Source organism: Rhodamnia argentea, chromosome 2 (genome assembly GCF_020921035.1).
Source record: "Rhodamnia argentea isolate NSW1041297 chromosome 2, ASM2092103v1, whole genome shotgun sequence".
NCBI classification, from domain to species: domain Eukaryota; kingdom Viridiplantae; phylum Streptophyta; class Magnoliopsida; order Myrtales; family Myrtaceae; genus Rhodamnia; species Rhodamnia argentea.
In genome coordinates this window covers 32,546,484-32,570,219 of record NC_063151.1, presented here as the reverse complement: position 1 = coordinate 32,570,219, position 23,736 = coordinate 32,546,484, and the positions used below count along the sequence as shown (strand labels likewise).

General features: G+C 38.6%; 1 protein-coding gene and 1 long non-coding RNA gene across 2 annotated transcripts; both read left to right on the top strand.

The window, feature by feature from the left end:
• Nucleotides 1-13,539: 13,539 nt before the first annotated feature.
• On the top strand, nt 13,540-14,271 carry LOC115737444. The gene is made up of 3 exons (XR_004015028.2): nt 13,540-13,598; nt 13,693-13,729; nt 14,111-14,271. It is a non-coding gene; the product is annotated as an uncharacterized LOC115737444 (long non-coding RNA).
• Nucleotides 14,272-18,462: 4,191 nt separating this feature from the next.
• Nucleotides 18,463-23,670, top strand: LOC115734367 (protein LIKE COV 2). Its single transcript, XM_030665118.2, has 7 exons — nt 18,463-18,695; nt 19,459-19,511; nt 19,598-19,707; nt 20,781-20,948; nt 21,384-21,481; nt 22,563-22,689; nt 23,167-23,670. The coding sequence occupies exons 1-7, from the start codon at nt 18,546-18,548 to the stop codon at nt 23,265-23,267; spliced, it is 807 nt and encodes a 268-aa protein (XP_030520978.1). The 5' UTR covers nt 18,463-18,545; the 3' UTR covers nt 23,268-23,670.
• Nucleotides 23,671-23,736: the final 66 nt, after the last annotated feature.

The following is a 23,736-nucleotide window of genomic DNA, read 5'->3' as shown; positions in this document are numbered from 1 at the left end:
AAAATACAGGCGGGGGAAGATTTCACGAGTTTTGTTCGTCTTTGATGCACGAGCTTTCATACTTGGCGAGCGTTCCGTACCACGTGGCTGTCGAGGCGGTGACGGGTGAATTTATTCTGAAGACGCGTGGCTTTGAGGTGGCGCTAAGCGGCGCACGCTCTCCCTCTCTCCCTCTCTCTTAGCAAAAGGATCGAGATCAAGGATTCAAGGTGTAATTTTAATTTCATTGTACCTTACATAGTACAATAGCACTCCACCAATAGCCCGGCAAGATTATATCGTTTATAAGAAAACTGAGATTGGAGTGCTATTATACTACGGATATTACACTTATCACCCCCATAAAATTCGAAATAGTTGCAATTACACCCTTCTAGCCCAAAGTGGCGACACGCTTGCGAGAGATATGATGCTTCTTCCTGCCCACTTTTTTTTTTTTGCCACTTTTGGTTTTCCTCTTTTGCTAAATCTCCCTGCTTTTCTGGCGGGACAAGATTCCCCAGCAAGAGGACAAAAATTGCCGCACGGAAAGATTAATTATGTCACGGCAAAGGCGGTCGATGAATGATTCTCTTGAGCTGAAAAATTGCATGACATGTGATCACGAATTACTGCGATTTTCTTAATTGTGTCTTTTTCCTCGAACTCTTCATTTATTTATTTATTTATTTTTGCCGCCTTTGCTTTGCTTTGCTTTCGTGGCTTCTCTTGAACCCCTTTTCGTCTGCCGACTAATTGGAACTAAAAAAGGGCATATGAATTTATCAGAAAACCCTCTCGAAAATGGAGGTTAATACCGGCGTCCACGTCGATTACGGAAATGACTGATGACCAATTCATAAGTATGAAAAAGTCTCGTCCTTTGAACTAGCGAGCTTTTGAGAAATGAGAAGCTCAAGACGATCCAACACTAATATCAGAACCCAATTTATTAACAAATTTAGATTCAATAGTCACAAGGAAAACAATACGGATTGTTGCTACTCCGACACAAGGTCTTGACACAATCTGAATTCAATAGTCACACAGAAGAAAATACGGGCTCGACGTGTGAGGGGGAGATTGTTGGATTTATAAGTGCGAGGGGGCAAAAATTAAACGTGGGTTTTGCAAGCTCAATTGAGTATTGTCGGGAGCACATCCGATTCTCACCCCACAATAATAGGATTTTTTTTTTATTATAAATTTATTCTCTTTCGTTCAATATTCTAAAGGTGTAAATAGTATGTAAAGCTTCTCACGGGTGCACGAGTTAGGTCGAAAAAGGAGATAGCAAAGGTCCCACTTGGAGGAGTTCCCGCAGCAAAAGCCTTTTGTCGAGAATTTATCAGCTCGGAAAGAATGCCCTCTCGTAAACAATAATAACCATTAAAGAAAAGAAAAAGAGAGAGAGAGAGAGAGCAATTGCTTCGAACTTATTAGAAAAGTACAATTCGAGGAGGACATCATTCCCTTTTTTTTGTGTTTCTTAGGTGTGTAATGTAAAACAGCCGGAACTTAATGTCTGAACAAGAATAAGATGGGTTCAATGCATGTCATGTCAACTGTAAGTTATAAAATTAGGGTTAAGTAAAGGAGGAAGAGCATAGTTTTGTGCCGAATTTGCCCAATTTTGACCCAATACTGAGATAAAAGATGTGGGTTTCTTCTTATTTGCATGTTTGAATTAGAATACCATCTCTTATTTCGAAATTCAAACGCTGTTACTCGATGAAGTCCCAACACTTACGTTTTGCACCATTGAGTTTTGAACTCTCCTCCGCATTATTCCTTTAAGTGTCTTTCCATGGCGTTTAAACTTTAAAAGTTCACGGTTTGCATCATCTTTGTCATTCTTAAGAATCCGATGATGTTAACTTAGATAATTCCCTTTCGGAAAGAGGGAGAAGTATAGAGAGAAGCAATACTAAGAATCTTTAATGGAGTGATTGAGTGGTTGGGCACCGACGCCGATACGTCGGTTTCCTTTTTCAACGTTGTCCATTTAAAACAATCTCTTTGTCATGATCCGTAACAACATGACTGTACGTGGATAATGTGAGGTTACACGAGCCGAGATCACAAACTGATTCGACACATTCTTGTTAGTGCTAATATATGTTGATCACCCATCTAAAAATATCCACCGTCTTGCAAAATCAGTGTCGGTATACTTGCTGGGCCAATGTGAAAATAAGAATAAAAATGCTGAAAAACGAAGTCCAATTCACATGATGAGGGGATTCCAGTTGATCGAAAAGCAAGGTAAAGCGAGTGGCTACGCTTTGGCTTTCACCACTTGGAGGAAAATCTCTTCCCACTTGCGGTGAGGACACTTAGAAAATTTCCACTAGCGGCGAGGAGTTGCTTTTTCAAAGAGCAAATAAAAGGGTAAACTATAGTCTATCTTCTTTCTCACTGCTTTCCTAGATTGATGAGCATCACGTCCTGTCAAACTTAGAGCAACTCGATGGTGAAGGAAGCTAGGAAACTAACCAGGTGCATGAACTCAGCCAAGTTCTCCGCGTGTGCTAGCAAGAAGTGGATAACCACAAAAAGAGTGGGCCAATCGCCATACTTGAACTTTATCATTATTCTCTTACGACGAGGATTCACTCTCACTAGGCCTTCGTAAAAAAGAACTCGTGACCTATACGGTGTCCCGAGTTTTCGATAGTACGATGAACCTCACGGATCATGAACGTTCTACAGATATCAACGAATAGGGTCTCTTCATTTGTTTGGTTCGAACCTATTTCGGGGATGACCACAATCTCCCTTGACTTCTTTACGATAGTTAGAGATATGCTTCGTTTATGTCGGGAAAAATACTAAAAAACTTCCAAACACGGTTGTATTTATGACAATTCAATCCTAAACCTTTCAATTATACCAATTTAGTTCTAAAGTTTTTCATGCTTTGTCCATTGAGCCTTCTGACTAATTAAGGTCGAAAATTTCTAATATAGATGACAGTCTTCTTAAATTGCGAGGTCGGCGCCGACGTGGATAATTTTTGAAAATTTTCTTTTCTTTTCCTTAGCTTTTTTTTTTTTTTTTTGACCGAGGGCCGCCAAGGGTTGTCGAAATGGATCACCAACACAAGGCGAGGGGATTGCGGCCCTCGCCGGGCGCAAATCGGCGAGGGCATCATGGCCCTTGCCAGATTTGGGCGAGGGACCACGCGCTCTCTCTTTGGCCGACAAAGGCGTCGAGGCCTCGCTGTGGTCGGTGAGGGCATCAAGAGAGAGAGAGAGAGAGAGAGAGAGAGCCCTTGCCTAGTCACTGGCAAGGGTTACTAGCCCTCAATCCAAACAAAAAAAAAAAAATAAAGAAAAGAAAAGAATAAAAAATCATTAAAATTTTGTAAAATGATTACGTTAGTGTTGGTCGTGCCACGTAGAACCGTCGGGATTGATGTTAGTGATTTTTGGCCTTAATTTGCCGAATGGATTTGATTGGAAAAAGAATACAAAAATGTCTAGGACTAAATTGACATAAATGTATTAAGTTTATGGGTTTTTTGGTATATCTGTCGCATGCATGATTCTTCTTCTAACTTAAGTCTCCCACGTATACAATTGGTAGTTGTAGGGCAAGTTCTTAAAATTGCAATACTCTCTTTTCTAATCGCCCGTGCCCTTTTTATCGCTCATATCGCTTAAAATAATTGATCGATGAAAAAAAAAAGATGAATTATCGACGACAATTTATGCCTACATATTTTTGTGAACGATGAAAAAGTTTATTATTCATTCGTTTTTCGAAGCGATATAAGAGATCATTATTTAAAAAACGCTTCTCAAATTATTGCTTTTTCGCGATACGAAGGACGGAGTCTAAAAGCTAACTTCTCAAGAAAAAACTAAGGAGAGGGTCCGAAAGGGACATGTTAATTAGTTCATCACATGTTTAATTTGAGCAAATGATGGTTATTGGAAAATCATTGCCACCACGCTCCATCTCTTTTTCCTAGGCATGCTCGATGATGAACGAGCTCCAATCATCTTTCTCTTGTCGTTACCTGCTTAATCATGAATATTGAAAGAGAAGAAAAAAAAAATATTTGTGTTAATGTCGCGTGGATATGGAATGAAGAAAAGACCACTTCGTTTCTAATTTAGTTCGTGACGCAAAAAATTTCCACTTTCAACTATCGATCCAAGAAGACGACAAAAAAGAAAGAAAAAAAACAAAAAACCAAGATTTCTCCGTAGCAAATCTTATCTTTAACGTTCGTGCTTCGGTTTCATCATTGGATATTCTCGTACTCTGACGTCACCACTCTGTACCCATTTCAAATCTAAGAGCATGATGGAAGAAATTGGTTCGATTGCCACCCGGTCCCTCAACTTACCACGTTTCGATCCATCAAATTGTGCTTTTTTTTTCTTCTTCTTCTTTAAATTAAAGCTCTTGACTTTTCTAAATCTCCTTAATTTGTTTCCCGTGATACCTTAAGTTTCCACGTGACATCGCTAATGCGGCCTCGAAAAGAAACTCTAGGGGTCGGATTATAAGTTGAGGCGGACACTATAATTGTTTTTGAAAGGATCTTGTCCCAAATAATTTCCGAGGATATAGTTGTTTCACGACAGGTCCTTAGGATTTGAGCAATGCTTGGGGTGTTGAGATTGATTCAATTAAGCTGATATATTAAGAGTGATGTGGTAGGTCTTAAATGAATAATTAAATAAATGAGTCATATTCAATATCCAATAACAGTTTGTCGCATTATTTAAAAGCCAATTTCATAGTCCTGTCATAACAAGATATCATTTGTCCCGAAGAATTCTACAAAAGACAGATAGTTAAGGTTGAATGTGTACCCATGTCATGTGAAATATTTAGCAATTATAGCATGGACAACATAGAAATCTTGGACCATAATACTGGACCGGTGGTAAGGAACACTTCAAAAGCTGCTCAAATGCAGAAAATCAGGCCAGAAAAAGTGCATGGCTAGGGTTTGATGCATAGGCAACTTGATCAACTTTCATCCACAATAGTGATGCAACTCGTGGGACTTAGACAACGATAAGGAAAGGAAACGAAAACAGAAACTGAGGAGATTTATGGATATGAACTGTCGCGACCCTCCGAAATTTTCGATTAGTGAGAGTTAACGAGCCGATCCTTTTATATGTATAACCCCGGTTGTCGGGCGGGATTTTTTAGGATCGCGGGTCTCTCCCAAGACCCATTACTCGAATCGCGATGTAGAAAAAAAATTTCATCGAAATCGACCTTAGTGTGGTCGGATGACATGTGCAATGTGTACATACAATTGGAGTCGCCACCGATCAATTTATTGGAGGGTTTGATTGGAAAACCCTACCAAGCGGTCGGGAGAAACCGTTCGGTTCCGCGAAAACCAGAGATTTTTGGGTCCGGAGACTTGGTTACGCCGAGATTTTCATCGACGCCCTTTCGGTTACCGATGTTGAGTGATTTTCTAACCTAAGAGTTCATGCAGATGTGATATCGGGTGAGGTAGGTCTTAATAGTTCTAGGTATTCATGCGGATGGGAATTTTCTATCTTATCAATCACAATCATGAAGATTAAATGCGCAATCAATATAATCACAAGCAATCTAATCAATCAATCATACAGACATATCTAAAATGGCCCTATCGACCCACGTAAATATCGAGTTTGGGTTCCGGGGATGGTTCGGGAAAATTTGGGGCGAAAGGCCCAAAAGGGTAGAATGGTCATTTTTTGGGGTTCGGGACCCAAAAATCACAAAATTGGGGTCGGGCCAATTGAATGTGGCAATTTCCCATTTTTTGTGATTTTATGAAAATTTTCTAATTTTTCTAATTTTTTTGAATTTTTTTATTTATTTTCTAAAAATGTTGGGAATTTTCCGGATCGACACGGATCGACCCTCGAAGTCTCAAAATTTTTTATCCAGACTTTATGAGTCCCGAATCGATCTAGAAATTTTTAGAAATTTTTTGTGAAAATCTGGGAATTTTTATGAATTTTCTAAGTATTTTTGTAATTTTTTTTGGATTTTTGGAAATTTATTATTATTTATTATTATTATTTCTGGGCCGGGTCCACCCGGTCAACCGGGTCCGACCACTCGCAGACCCGTTCGACATCTAAAACGGCACCGTATACTATGTATTTATTTATTTTTTGATTTTCTAACATTAATTTCTAATATTCGAAATAAAAGAAAATGGGTGGACGGCCGAGATCAACCCCGGAATCGATCTCGGCCGTCGATCCTCGCTTAAATGAAACAGCGACGCTTCTGAAGCCTTAGACAAAACGACGTCGCATTACCCATTGGACGAACGGCCACGATCAAGCACAAGGCTCGATCCGAGCCGTTCGCTCATTCCTTAACGAAACGACATCGCACCACTTATCTAAACGGACGGTCAAGAACTAACCTAAATCTAATCTAAGCCGTTCGTTATATATCCGCCAAAACGACACCGTATCAAATATGTACACGGACGGCCACGATCTAACCTGGATTGAATCCGAGCCGCTCGTTCCCTACATGCTCTAAACGACGCCGCACCACCTATTTAAAACGGCACCGTTTTTATTTTTCATATTTTCTAACTAATAAACTAAGTATCCAAAAATACAAAAAGAGGATCCAACGATTGAGAATTAAATCCCTCGATTTATCTCGGCCGTTGGATCGGATCTGAGTCGGCTCGCTCGCGCCAACGGCCGAGCCGGCTCAGATCCGAGCTGGACCTATCGGCTCGTGACACCTCAGCCTTTTGACCGCTTGACCATGCCACGTCAGCCGTCTTCTTCCTCTCGACGACGCCTAAACGGACGGCCGAGAAAGTTCGGCGAGATCTAATGGTAAGATCTCGCCGGAATTGCACAAAACCACCACGAACCGACTCGCCTATTCCACTAGATCAATATATCTCAGAATCAGACATTTCTATCGGCTAAAACGCGAGTAATGAACTTTGCACAGAATGATATCGCGAAACTTAATCAAGCAATACAGAGCAATATAGACGAATTAAATCATAGGAAACACTCAAATAGAGTTCGAAAGCCTTACCCGCAGGTCGGATTGACCTGGTTTGGTCTAGGTTTACCTAGACAAGCTTCGACAGGAAACGGCAATGGAGGTTGGATTTTACGAACTCAATTGGAAGTATTTATACAAAATCAAAACAAAATGGACATGGAGAAGTGGTCAGCGACATTCGGAGATCAAAACGCACACACCAATTGCATTAATCATGTTTGTGAACTCGCAATGCCATGGATGCACAGAACGAAGCTTAGGACATCGACTCACCGATTTTGAAGGTCTTGAGCCGATCCGGTCGGTGCGATCACTTCCCGATGGCTCCGGCGAACTTCCCGTGGTGGTCCGGCGTTACGATTTGGCTTGGATTCGCCGGAATGAAGTTACAACACCTTCGTCCGCAACTCGAGCTCGAGCTTCGCACGGGAGCTCCTCTCTCTTCCTCTCTCGCTTTTTCTCTCTATTCGCGTATGTGTGCGAGCAAAATGAGCCTCTTTTGATCGAGAACCTTCCTCGGCCTTTTATAGTTGGATTCAAATTCCCGCGCGCATAAGTGTGAGCTGGCCGAGGTTGATTCATGTGCCATTCACGTGATTTTTCGCTCGCCGGATGGTGACGGAATCATTAGGATTCCGTCCAAGTCCGTTAGAGCTTCCGTCGAGCCAAAACGAGCATGTATTGCACTTAAACTCGAAAATGTTGACTTTTGGACGCCGGCGACTTTGACCGTCGATTTTGCCGCGCTCCAGCGGCCATTGGCCGTGCCGGTGATGGAAATCGACGCGTCTTCACCCGAGAAACAAAAGCCCCATGTTAATTAGCTCAATTAGGGTCGAATTGCCCTTCAATTTGATCATTGAAACTCGACGTTCAAAACTGCAAATCGCGCGGGTGAGAGGTTGAAGAAGACATCGTTTGGACCGGTTCGACCGGTCCGACCGGCGGTCAGACCGGTCCGAACCTGTTCAGATAGTGTTTTATGCACAATTTTTGAAATTAATTAAAATCGGTAAGGAATTTTTGAGATTAATCTTCAAAATTGGACTTAGGGGCTTGGATATTATCTAGAAATGCAATTTTGCCCAAAATTTTCTATCATTTGCACAAAAACCCCAAATTTTTCTAAGTTGGCAAATTGGGGAAAAGTTCAATTGAGTGTCAATTTGATCAAATTGGATCATGAGACCTATGCCAATTGATTCAGAGCATATGAAAACCTAGGGGGACAGTCCAATTTTACCATGATAGTCCCTAGGCTATGAATAATTTCAAAAATTGCCAATCCTAGGGACTAAATTGTAAACATTTTGGGGATTTTGCCTAATTCGCGCAATTCGTGCAATTGAGGGTGTAATTGATCAAATTGAAGTTCAAAGGGACTGCAATTGAATGTCTAGACCTAAAATTTGCAAGAATTTCAAATAAAAAGACTCAATTGGTATTTTTTATGCAAATTCAACTCTAGGTATTGTGAAGAAACACCTAAAATTGGATTCAATTTTCAATTTTTTATGAGGCCAATATGAAAAGGGAATTAAAATAAAAATATTGGACATTTTTATATATTTTTGTGACCTCGAAAGGTATTTTTTATGGATTTTCTAATATTTTCCTATTTTCCGAAAATATTAAAAAATGTGAAAAATATGAAAAATTATTTTTTGTTCCAAATTGGTTCCTTATGCTTGGCCAAGGCTTCCAATGTTGATTTTTAAATTTTTTGATTTTTTGTGAATTTTTAGTGGATTTTAGAAAATAAAACTAAAGAAAAATTGATTAAAAATCAGATGTCAACATGAACAAGCCTGAATCACAGAACCAAAATGCCACTAACTGCAAGTTGAAACTTGATCAAAAGCTCTCGATCCGCTACTTCTCTTCGCCATCATTGACTTAACCTGGATGATGCCGGCGGACTATCGATTGAAGTGTATCTAACTTTGTGGTGACCAGATTCACTACGAGGAACCGCGAGTCTAGAGATGGCTGCTGAAAGAGAGGAAAAGAAGATGGAAATTACATATTAACTTTTACCGGGAGATGTGTCCACAATCTCAACGATTAGGGATCGGATTCACAATCAAAATAATGGTTGGTGAAGAAGATGAAGGGGCTAACTTTCAAGTTAAGAAGCAAATTACCTCATCTTCCAGCACAAACGGTGCTCGAAACTGGAATTGTTCAAAGCTTGCATTGTTCATGAGAACCGTTCAACATAACACTTTTTTCTGTTTTTTTATACCTAGTATCAATACTCATTTCGAGGTGAAATGCCTATAAAAAAGACAAATCGTGGTCGGGAAGTTTATACAAATGGTGAAATGCCATTGGAATTTGTATTCTATACATCGGAAGAATCCGTTTTGTTATTAATAAGCTAGGAAAATGGAAAAGAATAACTGAAAGAAAGAAAATCAATTAGTTATTCATGAAAGTTTCATTTATTCGATGACAAGAATTAGACGCCAGGAAAATCATAATGCTCCAGTTCCCTATTGCATTTGGAGTACCTTAAGTTTTACGAAAGGAAGAAATCAACAATGACGGAAATTTGAGTGCGGCATTCCGGAAGACACTAGTTAGACAGACTATCCTCCGGCTAATATCGAGTGCATGACCACACTGAATTCTAAACTGGGGAAAATCAATCAAGAATAAACGAGACGCCTCGTGATGTTGTCGTAGAGAAATAGGTGTACACCTGCATCAGAGACACATTGCTCAGTGCAATGAAAGAGGCAGAACAATGAGATTTAGCAGAAGAACAAATAAAACGAGGGAAGCAATGTACGCACAATGATCGCTAGTGGAAAGTCGTACATGACGATGGTCATCACGGCACAGATGGTTCCGAAAGCAATTGTTTATCCTTCAGTCATTTTTGTGAATGCTTTCACTGATATACTTGATTGATTGGTTCCAAGTGAGGCACAATTTGTAATTTTGAAAGCAGAAATGGAGCAAGTGGCCAACAACTGCCGGGAGACGATGGTCTTCTTGGAGAACTCATTCAGGACGTCCAATGACAGATACTGGTTTCATTTCTCGACAAATGCAGGAAGAGGCTATCTATCGCCAGAGCAAGTGGCTTGGATGACGACGATGACGACAATTGAGCATTGCCATAGCAAGGGAAAGTGGTACCGGCTGCTACTGTAGCCATCGTGGGAAAGTTCCAGAACAATAAGATTTAGCAGAAAAACAAATAAAACAAGCGAAGCAGTATATGAATAAGGATGGCTAGTGGAAAGCCGTACATGGCCATGGTGATCCCGACATAGATGGTTTTGAAAGAGATTGTTCTATCTTTGGAGTGTTGCACTAAAAGCAAGAAGACCAAAAAATACACGGCGAAGAAAACTTCCGCGCAAAGCTAATAGGCCAACTTCTTCTACGTAAGGAAAAGGACTTGGGCATTAGTAATTCATTTCAATTCGACAGAATGGTAGTAAATAGTCGATCCGGATTTTATGCAATAAAAAGCTAGTTTCATAACACATGGTATATCTAATCCATATTGCTTTCGACATATAAGTTTGCAAACACGAAAAAATTATGTCGCTCTTTAACAAGATTTCAAAATAATTTAGCTATTTGCACTAAATCTATACGAGAGAACAAGGGTATAAGGAAAAATTCTCTCCCACCAAGGCTCAACATTACAAAATGCAGTAATAATACCAAACCTTTTTTTTTTAAACATCGAACCAAATTTTCAATAAATTGGGGTCACATACTTTCTATAAATGCAAAAATCGAGTAAATGGGACATCGGATGAAAAAATAACGTTCGGTCAAAGTTCCATCAAACTTATGTGAAGAAAAAAGTACACACATATTAGCTTTCAAAATCTTTCTGCTTTGCCCAATGCATTTGTTGTGCAGTGCAAATGAAAACCCCAGCCACTACAAAAAAAACAATGATTTAGCCACGGAAAATTAGCGACAAAAAAATTTGTCGCTAATTTGTGACGAAAAAATTCGTCACTAATTAGCGATGAAAATAGCAACGAAACTATATTCGTCGCTAATTGGCGATGAAAAAATATTCGTCTTTAAATTGGCAACAAAAATAACAACTAAAAAAACTTCGTCGCTAATTTACGACCAAATTAGCGACAAAAAAGTGATTCGTCGGTAAATCAACTTCTGTAATTTAGCAACGAAAAATTAGTTCATTGCTAAATTAGCGACGAAAATCAATTTCGTCGCCAAATTTGCAACGAAAGGGATTTTCATCGCTAAATTACAGATTTTTTTTTATTGTTAAAGTCCACCAACATCTTTTCTTCATTAATTTATACAATCAACGACGAAATTTACAATTCTCATTAGATTAACCACGTTCTACTATAAATAATTCAAGCAAATACTTGGGTAAGTGTTTTTGAAATGGTTATTTTTTTCAATTTCAAAGTAATTATCTTGTCACATACATAACTTAATTTTAGAATTATATGGTCTTAATTAAGAGTACTAAACATTAGATATGATATTTTAAATATTTTATAAATCTTTAATTCATATGCGGGCACAATGCAAAAAGATAGGGCTTGAATGTATAATAAGAACTTACCTGAACGTCAAGGATTGGCCGATGAGTTTCGTACTGGGTTGAAACAGTTTCCGGACTTTGCTCCCAATTATAAATTATTCTCAATTACATTGCTGTTATTGATCCTAATTACAAATCATTCTCTATTTTCAATTATCTTAGTCGATTTTTATGTTTCTGTATAATAAGATAGTGATTGTGCTCATTTCTATTTCTATGCTGATTGTTAGTGGCGATACATTTTAAGAAACTTCAGATTGTGACATCTACTTTTGATGCATTTAGGAGACCGATGCTGTTGTTTCTGTTCTTGGTGAGATGGAATATGGATAATTGTTAGCGAATGAGATCTTTTTTCGAGGCAAGGATGAGGTTTTTTTTCGATGAAAATTGTTTCGTTGCTAATTTAGCGAATTCTTTTGAATTCTATAGGATAGAATTCATTGCTAATTTTAAGAAGCTTCAGATTGTTTCCATTTTTCGTTGCTCATTTAGCGACGAAATTTCCAATAGGATAGAATTCCAAATTGGAATTATTTTGAATTCTATTTTTTTTTCAAAAATAAGAATAGAAAGAACATATTTAGTAATAAATAGAATAAATAAAAAATTTAATAAATTAATAAATTGAAAATATATGAAAATAGAATATGAATAAAAATAAAAAAAATAAAATATTCAAATTAGTGATGAATTCATTTTTTCGTCGCTAAATTAGCGACAAAAGAAAATTTCGTAGCTAATAGAATATGAATAAAAATAAAAAAGAATAGCGACGAATAAACTATTTCGTCGCTAAATTAGCGACGAAACAATTATTCATCTCTAAATTAGCGACGAAACAAATATTCGTCGCTAATTGAGCATGAATAAAAATAAACAAGAAAATATTCAAATTAGCGACGAATTATTTTTTTTGTCGCTAAATTATCGACGAAACAACAATTTCGTCACTAAATTAGCGACAATAGAGTGATTCGTCGCTAATATAATATGAAAAAAATGAAAAAGAAAATATTTAATTTAGTGACGAAAAAGTGCTTTGTCGCTAATTTAGAGACGGAAAGTTTATTCGTCGCTAATGGAATATGAATAAAAATAAATAAAAAATTCAAATTAGTGATGAATTCATTTTTTCGTCGCCAATTTAGCGACGAAAGAAAGATTCGTAGCTAATAGAATATGAATAAAAATAAAAAAGAATAGCAATGAATAAACTATTTTGAAACTATTTCGTCACTAAATTAGAGACGAAAAAAAGTATTCGTCGCTAAATTAGCGACAAAAAAAAATCATTCGTCGCTAAATTAACGATGAAAGAAATATTCATCGCTAATTGAATATGAATAAAAATAAAAAATAAAATATTCGAATTAGCGACGAATTAGTTTTTTCGTCGCTAAAGAGTGATTCGTCGCTAATATAATATGAAAAAAAGAAAATATTCAATTTAGCAACGAAAAAGTGGTTCGTCGCTAATTTAGTGATGGAAAGTTTATTCGTCACTAATGGAATATGAAGAAAAATAAAAAAGAAAATATTCAAATTAGCGACGAATCCATTTACTTGTCGCTAATTTAGCGACGAAAGATGTTGGTTGTCGCTAAATTAGTGACGTATTCTTTTTTTGTCGCTAATTTAGCAATGAATACGTATATTTGTCACTAAATTAGCAATGGATTGTTAATTTCGTCGCTAATTAGCGACAAAACCCACCCACCAAATCTTCCACAATTTTCATTTTCCAGACTTCCCGCTAGGTTTCTTCATTCGGAAAACCCTCATGCCCTCACCTCGCCCTCTTGTGGCCTGCAACTCGCGCTCTCGTCGCCCTATCGCGCTTCATTTGCCCTCACGCCACCCTCCCTTCACCCTCGCGCCACCCTCTCGTCGGTCAAGCCGCTCCACTTGGCAAGCAACCTGCTCATCCATCCCCTCTTGTTGTTCGGCGGGCTTGACAAGACGTTGGACACGCAAATCGTTCTCGCCACTGTGAGCGTTCTGGCGGCCATTGCTCTCTCTATTCCTCGGTCTCAAGGTAATGTGGCAGGGCATGTCGTGGTTGGTTTTTGGAACGCGTTGGGGTTTTAATGGATTGTGTTGAAATTGATTTGATGATGATGATGATGCAGGGCGATCCTATCCCTTGTGATCGATGAGCTGGCAATGGTACACTCTTTCTTTATTTGTTGTGCTTGGTTTGTCAGGAAATTCTTCTTGACAGGATCGGATTGGACTTGAATTGCTTTGAATGATTGAAATAGTTGGTTCATTGATCTGTGGCTTCCCCCTCTAATGTCTGATGTTGAAAGCACTATGGCCGACAATTTCAATTCCATGTTTTGCACTTGCCCCGTGATTGCCTCAACATACCTATGGCGAATGGCAAGGGAAGCAATGATCTTCTTTTTGCTATTTGGTGCTTGGTTATACCTATGTAAGCCCGAGGTTTTAGGGGTTGAATATGTCGGGAAGCTACGAATAAGCTTTAGTTTGTTAAGCTGCGGAGGGAAAAGGGTTGAAATGATTTATGTTCACTGATATGTGCAGGTGGCACAAAATGTGTTTTCTGCGAGAGTGGAAAGATGAAGCAGGAAACAGGCTTGGTTGACTGCAAAGTGTGCAAGGGAGCAGGTATCATTATAACTAAAGCATTCTTAGCCAAGGTCATATGCGTGTCTGAGCATGTTGCTCGAGCTGATTCACATCTTTTATGCAGCTGTTTGTCGCGTGTCCATATCCGTTGTGGGAATCAATTCCAATCTGCAGCTAGAACAAGCTCTTCACAACCCTCTGCTCTCTATTCTTCTCCTTCGCAAGCTAGAACAAGCTCTTCAGCTTGCCCTCTCGCTTGGCTCGCCTCAGCTTGGCTCAACATCAGTTCATGGTAATAGTTTCATGGTTTTTGGGGGTTCTTGTTCTTTTAGTCGATTTTTTTTTTTTAACTTGGTAATTTTGAGGTGTTACTCTGCTTTATTATTGAGAAATTGGATAAATCATGATGTTCCTTGTGAACAGAATCTGTATTGGCTGAATGATACAGGAAATGCTCCTATATCATTGGTGCGTGTTGCACGATCTGTGAATCTAGTAATTCCTATATCTTCCTTTCTTATTCTTAATCATTTTCCTATATGTTAGCTTATATATTGTTCAGATAAACTAGGTGCAAGGAATAATCTCGGATAAACAAAATAAAGAGCCGTTTATTGTCCATATGACTGCTTTTTTTTTTCTGTCAAGGAAACAAAATATGCTTTTCTTGAATATTGTCCCATGTTTGAGCAGTGTCTCTGAGTCTAATGGTTATTCCATCTGGTATTTTCAGAAACACCTTGCAATTTGTTTGAATAAAGCTCTGTTGAGATATTGAAACCAGAAAGCCTGCTTGAACTTCCCTTTGAAAATGTCGTGACTCTTGCACGTCATCTCCAGTACTTTATGAATTATGAGTACATAAAAGCGTTTTTCCTAGGGAAATATCCAAGGATTGAATTACGAGCATTGATTTTATCCAGTTACCACCTCTTAAATCAAACTTTAGTTTTAAGTTTGTTCTTGTTTGAATTGAAATTCAACTAAGTTTTCTTTTCTCATCTAGAGCTATGTGAAACTTAGTGTGTTCTATCATTTGCATAACCATCAACTTATTAGTTATCCTGGTATGTCTTCAGGCATCTAATGCTTACGTTCAGTTTTTGCTGGGGCCAGCAACAAACATGATGTTTGAATTTGTCAAACAAATGCCTCAACCTGAAACTGAATTGAGGCTGGACTTGTCTTCTCTTCCTGACACACTTTTCTTTACATGGGTTATCATCCAACTATTCCCTGTAAGTGGTTGTGATAGTGTACTCATATTTTCAAATGGATGCTTCTGTCTCTTTCTTAGCTTGACAAGTTGCAATTTAACTCGCACTACTACTTTAGTTAAGGGGCTCTTGAGCCACAACATGGAGAAGTATGGCGTTAGACAGACTGAGTAGAGGAAGCACTTAAGTGAAAGTTAACTCTTGTGATCATTTCTTTCTGCTGACTTATGTTTTGGAACTAGATATACAATTGTTTATCACTCTGGTTCCAAGTTTGCTTCCCTTCCTGATGCAACCTTAATAATCTGGTTTTTTTTTTTTTTTCCTTTTGTCCATAAATCCTACTATTAGACCCTCCTGTGAGTCCCAATGTCCATTGACATGTCAAACTTCAATTTTTAAGTGTGATTTGGCTCAAAGATATCTCGTTTTTCTATTTTGTGTTATTTGTGTCTGTCAGTTTATATGCTCCTGCTTATTTTCTTTCCATGTTCACCTTCAGGTTTATTGACTGGGCCCATGAAGTTCTCCCTTCCAATGAAGATGATGTCATGGCCCCGGAGTTGTTTCTTTAGAAGATCTGGTGTTGTCTGCTAGAGATGGCATTGTTGCAGTACTTAAGAATCTATGTTAAGTGAATGGTAGATGAATGGTATTTTGTTTCTTCATAAAACTCTCTCTTCCAATGAATGGTAGATGAATGTATTTTGTTTGTATATTATTATAATATTTAAATCTTGCTTTATCAATGTTAAATATTATGACCAAAAAAAAAATGTTAAATACAAATTCTAGAAATTAATTTTGTTTTAATTGTATTTAAAATTAAAAATTAAAATAAATTATTTTATTATACGATCACAAATTATAAAAGTTCGTTGCAAAATTCGTCCTATCCCTGGTTGTCGCAAAATTCATGGCTGAACAAATTTCGTCGCCAAATTTATCCCCGAACGATGTTTGTGGCAACAAAAATTTTCGTCGCAAATCGTCGAAATTAGTGACGAAATTCGTTCGTTGCAAATTAGCGACAAAAATATTCATCGCAAAGTAGCGACGACGAACGTTTTTCGTCTCTAATTTGCCCCGCACGTCTTCCGTCGCAAAGTGCGTTGATAATTTGCGACGAACAATTTCGTCGCTAATTTGCGACGGATATTTGTTTGTCACAAATTTTGTCGCAAATTGGCGATGAATTGTCAACTTTTCGTCGCTAAATTTGCGACGCCATATTAGCCACGAATTTTTTTTCATCGTAAAATCAATTAGCGATGAATTTTGCCAAATTTTTCGTGGCTAAAACCTTGTTTTTTTTTTGTAGTAAGCACTTTATCTTGTCAATGAGAATAACGGGCCTCGACCAAAAAAAAAAAAAAACAAATAGTATAAAGGGCAAAACGTAAATTACCATAGCCAACTCGTCGACGAGAACTGCATGCGTCCCCCTCCTTTGCCTTTGGTCGGCGAGGATCACCAGCCTCGCCACTGTATAAATCCTTGACACACATGATTGAGTAAGATCAATTTGAAGAGTACTATAAAAGAACTAGCAGAACAGAAGTATTATTGTATTTGAGATATCGGTATTAACTATTTAACTATTCGACAAAGTAGAAGGAAGCCCCAAACCTACAACTTGAAGATGAGGAGGAAGAAGATCCTCTATATGGCAGAGGCAGGACTGGAGCTGCTCCAGAGTTGATAGCATTATCTCTGGATACGTAGTATAAAGATACCGAGCAGCACCCCCAACACCATTTCCAACCTTGCAGGGTTGTTCAGTAATTGTTAGACTTGACTTCAAATTAAAAAGAAATGAAATTGAATCAAAATTCCATTCCAATTCCCATGTGATAGATGTCGAGCTTGATGGCCCCATAGCCCGATCACACACCGGCATTGAAGACAATGGTCACCGAGAGCCCAAATGGTATATATTCAATGCTACTATTACCTTTTTATGCCTTATATAAATGACAATGAGATTTAGCAAAAAAAAAAAAAATAAACGAGGGAAGCAGTATATGCGCTAGTGGAAAGCCGTACATGGCGATGGAGATCATGGCATAGATGTTTCCAAAAGCTATTGTTCTATCTTTGGAGTGGTGTACCAAAATCAAGAAGACAAAAAAAATACACGGCGAAGAAGGCGACTTCCGCGCCAAGCCAATAGCCTTGTTTCAAAGCCCCATTTGGTTTGATTTTCCTAAAGCTTGCTCATGTTAGTCGTCGAAGTCCTCGACTTCTCTCCACTCGCATATCCCATGTTAAGCACGAGGTGCGCCTATTCCGGTTTCTCTCATCCGTTGTTGTTTCGACCATCCAATGATCTCCATACCAAGAAGTCACTATCCGGTAATTTTAATTAAGATACGGGTTATGTATGGATTTAAAAAAGAAAAACACAAAAATATGATTTTTATTTGGGTTTTTTACAAACCCATTTTCAACTTATTTTTTTATCTATTTTCGGCCCTTGGCCTGCAGCTTCCCAAACACCCACTTGTAATTGGGCCTCGAGTATTAACTAAACTGCTTTTCATTTGATCTAGATGACGCAAGATAGATGATATATGCTTTCTTCCCATAGTTATTGCCATGACCAGGGCAATGCTTAAATAATTCGTGTAGACATACATGGTAGTTTTTGTAATTTTCGGTGTTGTCTTTCGTATTTTGCACCACCTTAAGGAGTATCGAAAATGAAGAATTGTTATAAAAAAAAACGGGGCGAGACGAGATGTTCATTAGCGACTCATCCGGATCAAGGAAAATTATGTACCGAAGTTCTTGAAAAATTGTCAAGGAACTAGATTGAAGATGAAGGGTAGTTAAGTAATTAACCCTTTTGGACCAAAAAAAAAAGTAATTAACCTTGCTGTTGTATCTTGAAAATCCCGAATTATTCCATTAAAGGTGCCGTGCCCACTCCGAAGCCGGATTATGTCCGCCCAAGACGTGGAACACGATATCCTTACAACCAAACAGAGCGTCATTTACCTCTCTCTTCCCGGAGGGAGAGCCCCCAACAAAAAAAAAAAAAAAATCTAAGGAAAAAGGAAAACGGCAGAACAGAGAAGCACAGGGAATTCGTAGACGGAAAAGCATCGGAATTTACCTCTTACTCGTTGCAGATCTCTCTCTCTGTGCGCGGTGGTGAAAGTGAAGCAGACATGGCGGACGACAAACAATCGACGTCGATTCCGTTGACCGAGCACTCGGGACACAGCAAGAGCAGCGGCGGAGGGAGTAATTCCTCTCTGCAAGACCCCGAGGACATCGACAAGTCTCCCCCGAGCTCCCCTAATTCCTCCACTCGCAAGGTGATTCCACTCGATTCTTCTCCTGAGGAGTCCTTCTTTTGATCCTTGAATCGTTTAGGTTCGCGTGAAGTCAGTATGTGTTGCTTGGAAGAGTTCCTCTGTGAGCTAACTGTAGATGTCAGCAGGGAGGTGTAATTTAGCAGTTTGGTGTGCGTAGGTAAGTTGATGTTTCGCTAGAATTCGGTATAGAACTCGTTTTGCAGTTTATTGTGATTGTGACGGAGCTTGGAGCTTAAAATTGAACTCTGTCTAAGCTTGATGTGAGCAGTAGGTAGGTTCATCCGCGTCGTGAACCCATGGAACTTTCTGTTGTCTTGGAGAAACTAAAATTCGCGCTATGTGCATCATAAATTAGGTGAATACTGTTGATAAGTTATTCCTCGAGTAAGGGGTAAACGAGGGTTGTTGCTATTCCTTGGCAATGCTGGCATCCTGATTGCGATTAATGGAATTGGAGAATTTTTCCTTTGAAAGGTAAAGGCTTTCAACCTGTGTAGCGCAATGACTTTGTATGCCATTGACTGCCTCCATAAAGATAAAGAAAAACAGCGTCCTTTCTTCTTGATCAGTTTTGGTGAAGTTATATTTTCTGTAAAATGCGGTCTTTTATTTCTGAAGGCTTCATCATGTGTTATGTGTTGTTTTGGTTTAATTCCTGCTGCAATAGTCCAGTTTGATTGAGTAAATTGTATTAGATTCAGTCCCTGCAGATAAAACTTGGATAACTTTTTCAATTTACATTGTCATGTGTTTTGTGCTGCAGGCTTTCTATGCTGTCCTTCAGAGTTGGGTCTCAAAGAAGTTCATGACTGGATGGTAATATGGTGAAAAGGATGTTGTGGGACAATAACTCCTGCCATGTAACATCCTTGAGATAACCTTTTGGTTTTTTGGAATTGCAGCGTTGTTCTCTTTCCAGTTGCTGTCACATTTTTTATCACTTGGTGGTTTGTTCAGTTTGTAGATGGGTTTTTCAGTCCAATTTATGAAAGACTTGGCATTGACATATTTGGTGAGATTCCACACCTCTTGTATAAGCTCTTGCTGTTGAAAGTTGAGCGACTTGATTACTTCTTATGCTCAAGCATGTCATATTATATGTTGACATGATGTTAGTGTTGTGATGCACATGAGCAATTAATAGTTGTAATGGTTGGAATGCTGTAGTACTAACATGTAATGATTTCTTCTCTGCATACTTGGCGCAAATAACTAAATCTTGTAAATATGAAGTATTCAAACGAGCCAGACTGGAAAATCTGGAAGTTACTTGACATGGTCCATAAATGAAACTTCTTAAGTTTGTAGAGGCTGTTCCTTTGAGTATCTTACTTCATGGGTTCAGTGAAGATGCTGTATTCGGACTCTCCACATTTATACTCTGCCTATAGTTCCAATCCTGTACGAGTTACATGTCTGAATTGTGATCAGAATTTTACAGACCTTATTAAGATTAAGAGTGCACAATCCAGAATAAGCTAGCACCATAAGATTCGCCTTGCTGCATTTAAGTTGCATGGGGATATGCTGGGGTATATATCACCAATTCATAGTGGATTTGTGCACCCAAATCGAAAACAGTAAGGGGTTATACCCAGTGTCATTGTCAAGTTATGGACTGACTGCACAGACTACAGACAACTCTTCAATGACATCATGTAGGAGGGTCTTTGCGCTTTGTGCAATGTTCTGTGACTTTGGATATCGGTCAAGGGAGAGTACTTTAAGTGGGCACTTGGGTACTTCTGTAAGATATGCTTACTGGATGAAAAAACCTCGGTGAAGATATTCTGGAAGGCAAATGCAACTTCCAATTGTCGCCCCTTTTATTAGAGTATCAAGATTGTATGTTACACTGCAGCATGTTATGAAGGTCCGAATTCATGCCGTTGTTGTTCTATTATCTAGATTGAGATGTATGAACACATGCATATGCTTTTAAAGGCTTGACATTTTACTTTAGCTCATACCATCTGAATTTTCTTCTTCTATCATTACCATTGGATCTAATGGATCTGTTTCCAACTCAATCACCATTTGAATTGAGGTGTAACCGACATTTAAGCAGGACCTTTTCTTTTGCAGGCCTTGGGTTCATGACATCGCTTATCTTTATATTCTTTGTCGGTTTATTTGCCTCGTCATGGATGGGAGCCACCGTATTCTGGCTTGGAGAGTGGTTCATTAAGAGAATGCCTTTCATGAAGCACATATATTCAGCTTCTAAGCAAATTAGTGCTGCTATATCTCCAGGTAAACGGTTTTTTTAATATGGTCTGGCTGTGAGGGAGGGAGGGAGGGAGGGAGGGAGGGTTTTTAATTGTCAACTTTTACATACTTCTCTTTGGTTCCAAGTTTTAGTGCAGATAGATGAACAGTATAATAAAGTCAAGTAAACTGGTAACTTCAGAATATCACAAGCATTTTGTAATAGCTATAGCCTGATAGCTATGTATATATGGACAATTTTGTTTTTTCCTAGTAGTGCCGACTTCCAACTACAAACATGATTATTAAACTACTTGATCTCTTATGATTCTGTGAAGTGTCAAAATACTGTAATGTGTGGTGTTGTGGACTAATAATTAGGTGGGTATGACCTTTTTTTTGGGTGTGCCATTAGACTGTATTTCTTTCTTTTGGAGAGACCATTAAACTGCAATAAGTCCACCTTTTTTTTTGTTACAGATCAAAATACAACAGCCTTTAAGGAGGTCGCAATCATTCGTCATCCTCGTCTAGGTGAATATGCATTTGGCTTCATAACATCGTCTGTTGTCCTCCAGGTAAAGTGAAGCATAAATTTGTAAGATGTCTAATTCTGGGTTTGCGATTCGTATGTTCTTCAAAACAGCATGTCTGCTTTTTATTTTCATGTAGCCTCTACACTTTTGGCAATGATAATCTCTCTCTTGGGACTCGATGGATCTGGATTTTTTCCTGGCTATGCTATCAAACGGAGATATGTTTGTGTCTTGGTTTGTAGTTTTCTATAATTCAAAAGGATACTGATCAAATCAAGGCATAAGAGAAAAGAGAAAGGGGCTTACAGAGATGAGATTTTTCAAATCAGTTAAGTGCGACTCAGAGAAAATTGCTGCCGGATCATCTACTGTCGTTTGGCAAGTATCTGGGTGATTTCGCTGTAACTTTTATATACAGACGAGGAAAGCAGGAATTTCTAATTAATGTTTCCACTTGAGAAGAACGTTTATTGGAATGGCATCTTTTATATCATTAAAAGCATTGGCTGATAATTGGAGCCTCAAAGGGATCTATGAGTCAATATCGGATGGTACTTGCTCTTTGCACGTATGTTGGCTGCTGGAGAACCAGATGAATGTGACGTGAGTCGTTAGGAAGGTGTTATATAGTGGAGCCAGATCTGTTAATGTATTGTAATTTTCTGTGAAAGGGGAAAAAGAGGGATGTGGTCACTAAACCACCATCAGCATACTTAGACGGGGTTTCCTCTTCCAGGGAACTTAGGCATGGAGCAGTCACTTTCTCAGTTAATGACATTGGTGTGATATTTGTCGTTCACAATGAATCTTTGGATTTTCCGCTATACTTAACGCATGCAAGTAAGATAGATTAAATTACTTTTTCATGATTTCTTCTGGTCTATCGTACTTCAGTTTTATACTGCTAAAGAAAGAAGAGGTCGACTGACCATCTTCAGCAGCCTTTCCTTGGCTGATTTTGGACTAAATTTATTCAAATGCCAAACTGGTGATAGGAATTGTCTTCCAACTATATGAGTTTGTTGTAGTGTTCATAAAGGCTACTTTTCTGAACAATTTCTAGTCACATTTAATAGTCAACTGTTTCTAGTCGTTAATGTGATTGTTGGATGTTCAATTGCAGAGAGATGATGGGGATGAGGAGTTATGCAGTGTTTACGTTCCTACCAATCATCTCTACATTGGCGATATATTTTTGGTGAATTCTAAAGAGATAATAAGACCTAACTTGTCTATTCGTGAAGGCATAGGTAAGTCGTTCCTCTTGCGTGTTATTAACGCGAGGTGCTTTGATGATGACCTTTCTGCTCCACATTTTGTGCAACGAGATTGTTCCCTTTCATGCTTTTTCTTCCACTTTGTCATCTGGTGCAAAAGTTAATGCAAAGAGAAATGTTAGTGGAAAGAAATAATGACCCTTGAGTTTGGTCTAGGTCCCATTGGGTTTTTAAATTGTCCAGATTGCGTCCTGAATTTGGTGCTTATGAATTGGTTACTCGGGATAACTTCTGCCGGTGATTAATAAGATAGCTCTTGTGGTTGTAAAGTCCATATGAGCTTGGTGCTAAAATATATTGTTTGAATGGTATGGAAATTGGAATGACATCAGGGTTATGCAAGAGTTAGCAGTTCAAGATCTCTCTTATAGAATGCGGTACACAGTTTAATATCCTGTCAGAGACTAGCATTATATTACATGAACGGTTATTTCCTTCTACTAATTGCAGAAATTATTGTCTCGGTTGGCATGACAATGCCGCAAGTGATATCTCCCATAGAAAGAGTTCCCTATCAGAGCAACAGGATGCCTCTCAACAGAATGACGTGAACGTGAAGGCAGAAATGTTGCTGATCCTGCATTTTTCAATCATCTGAAGACAGAAGTATACTTATTCTTCAGCTTTTAAGTTTTTGTATTTTCGAAATGTCCATGCTGTTAATGAGTTGAAAGGCTGGCTTCAGTACAGTGATTAGAGAAGTACCTCACGTGGTTATGATATGATATCATGCTCCCCGGGCATTGGTGGTCGAGGATAGTGGATCTCGTCCATGTTGTGTCTGCAAGTAGTTCTGGGATGGGGGTAGAAGTGCCCTTTGGCAATCTGAAATCTAAAGATGCTGTGATCTTTTTGCGAGTCTTTTATCTTCTGTTAGGCCACTGACTACACTACACATACCTCTTTTTGTTGTACCATATAGTTTTCATTGTAAGAAAGTGGGAATTCTCTCTCTCTCTCTCTCTCTCTCTCTCAAGTATCCAGTGGCATCTCTAGACATTTTTTTCAAGGCAATATTCA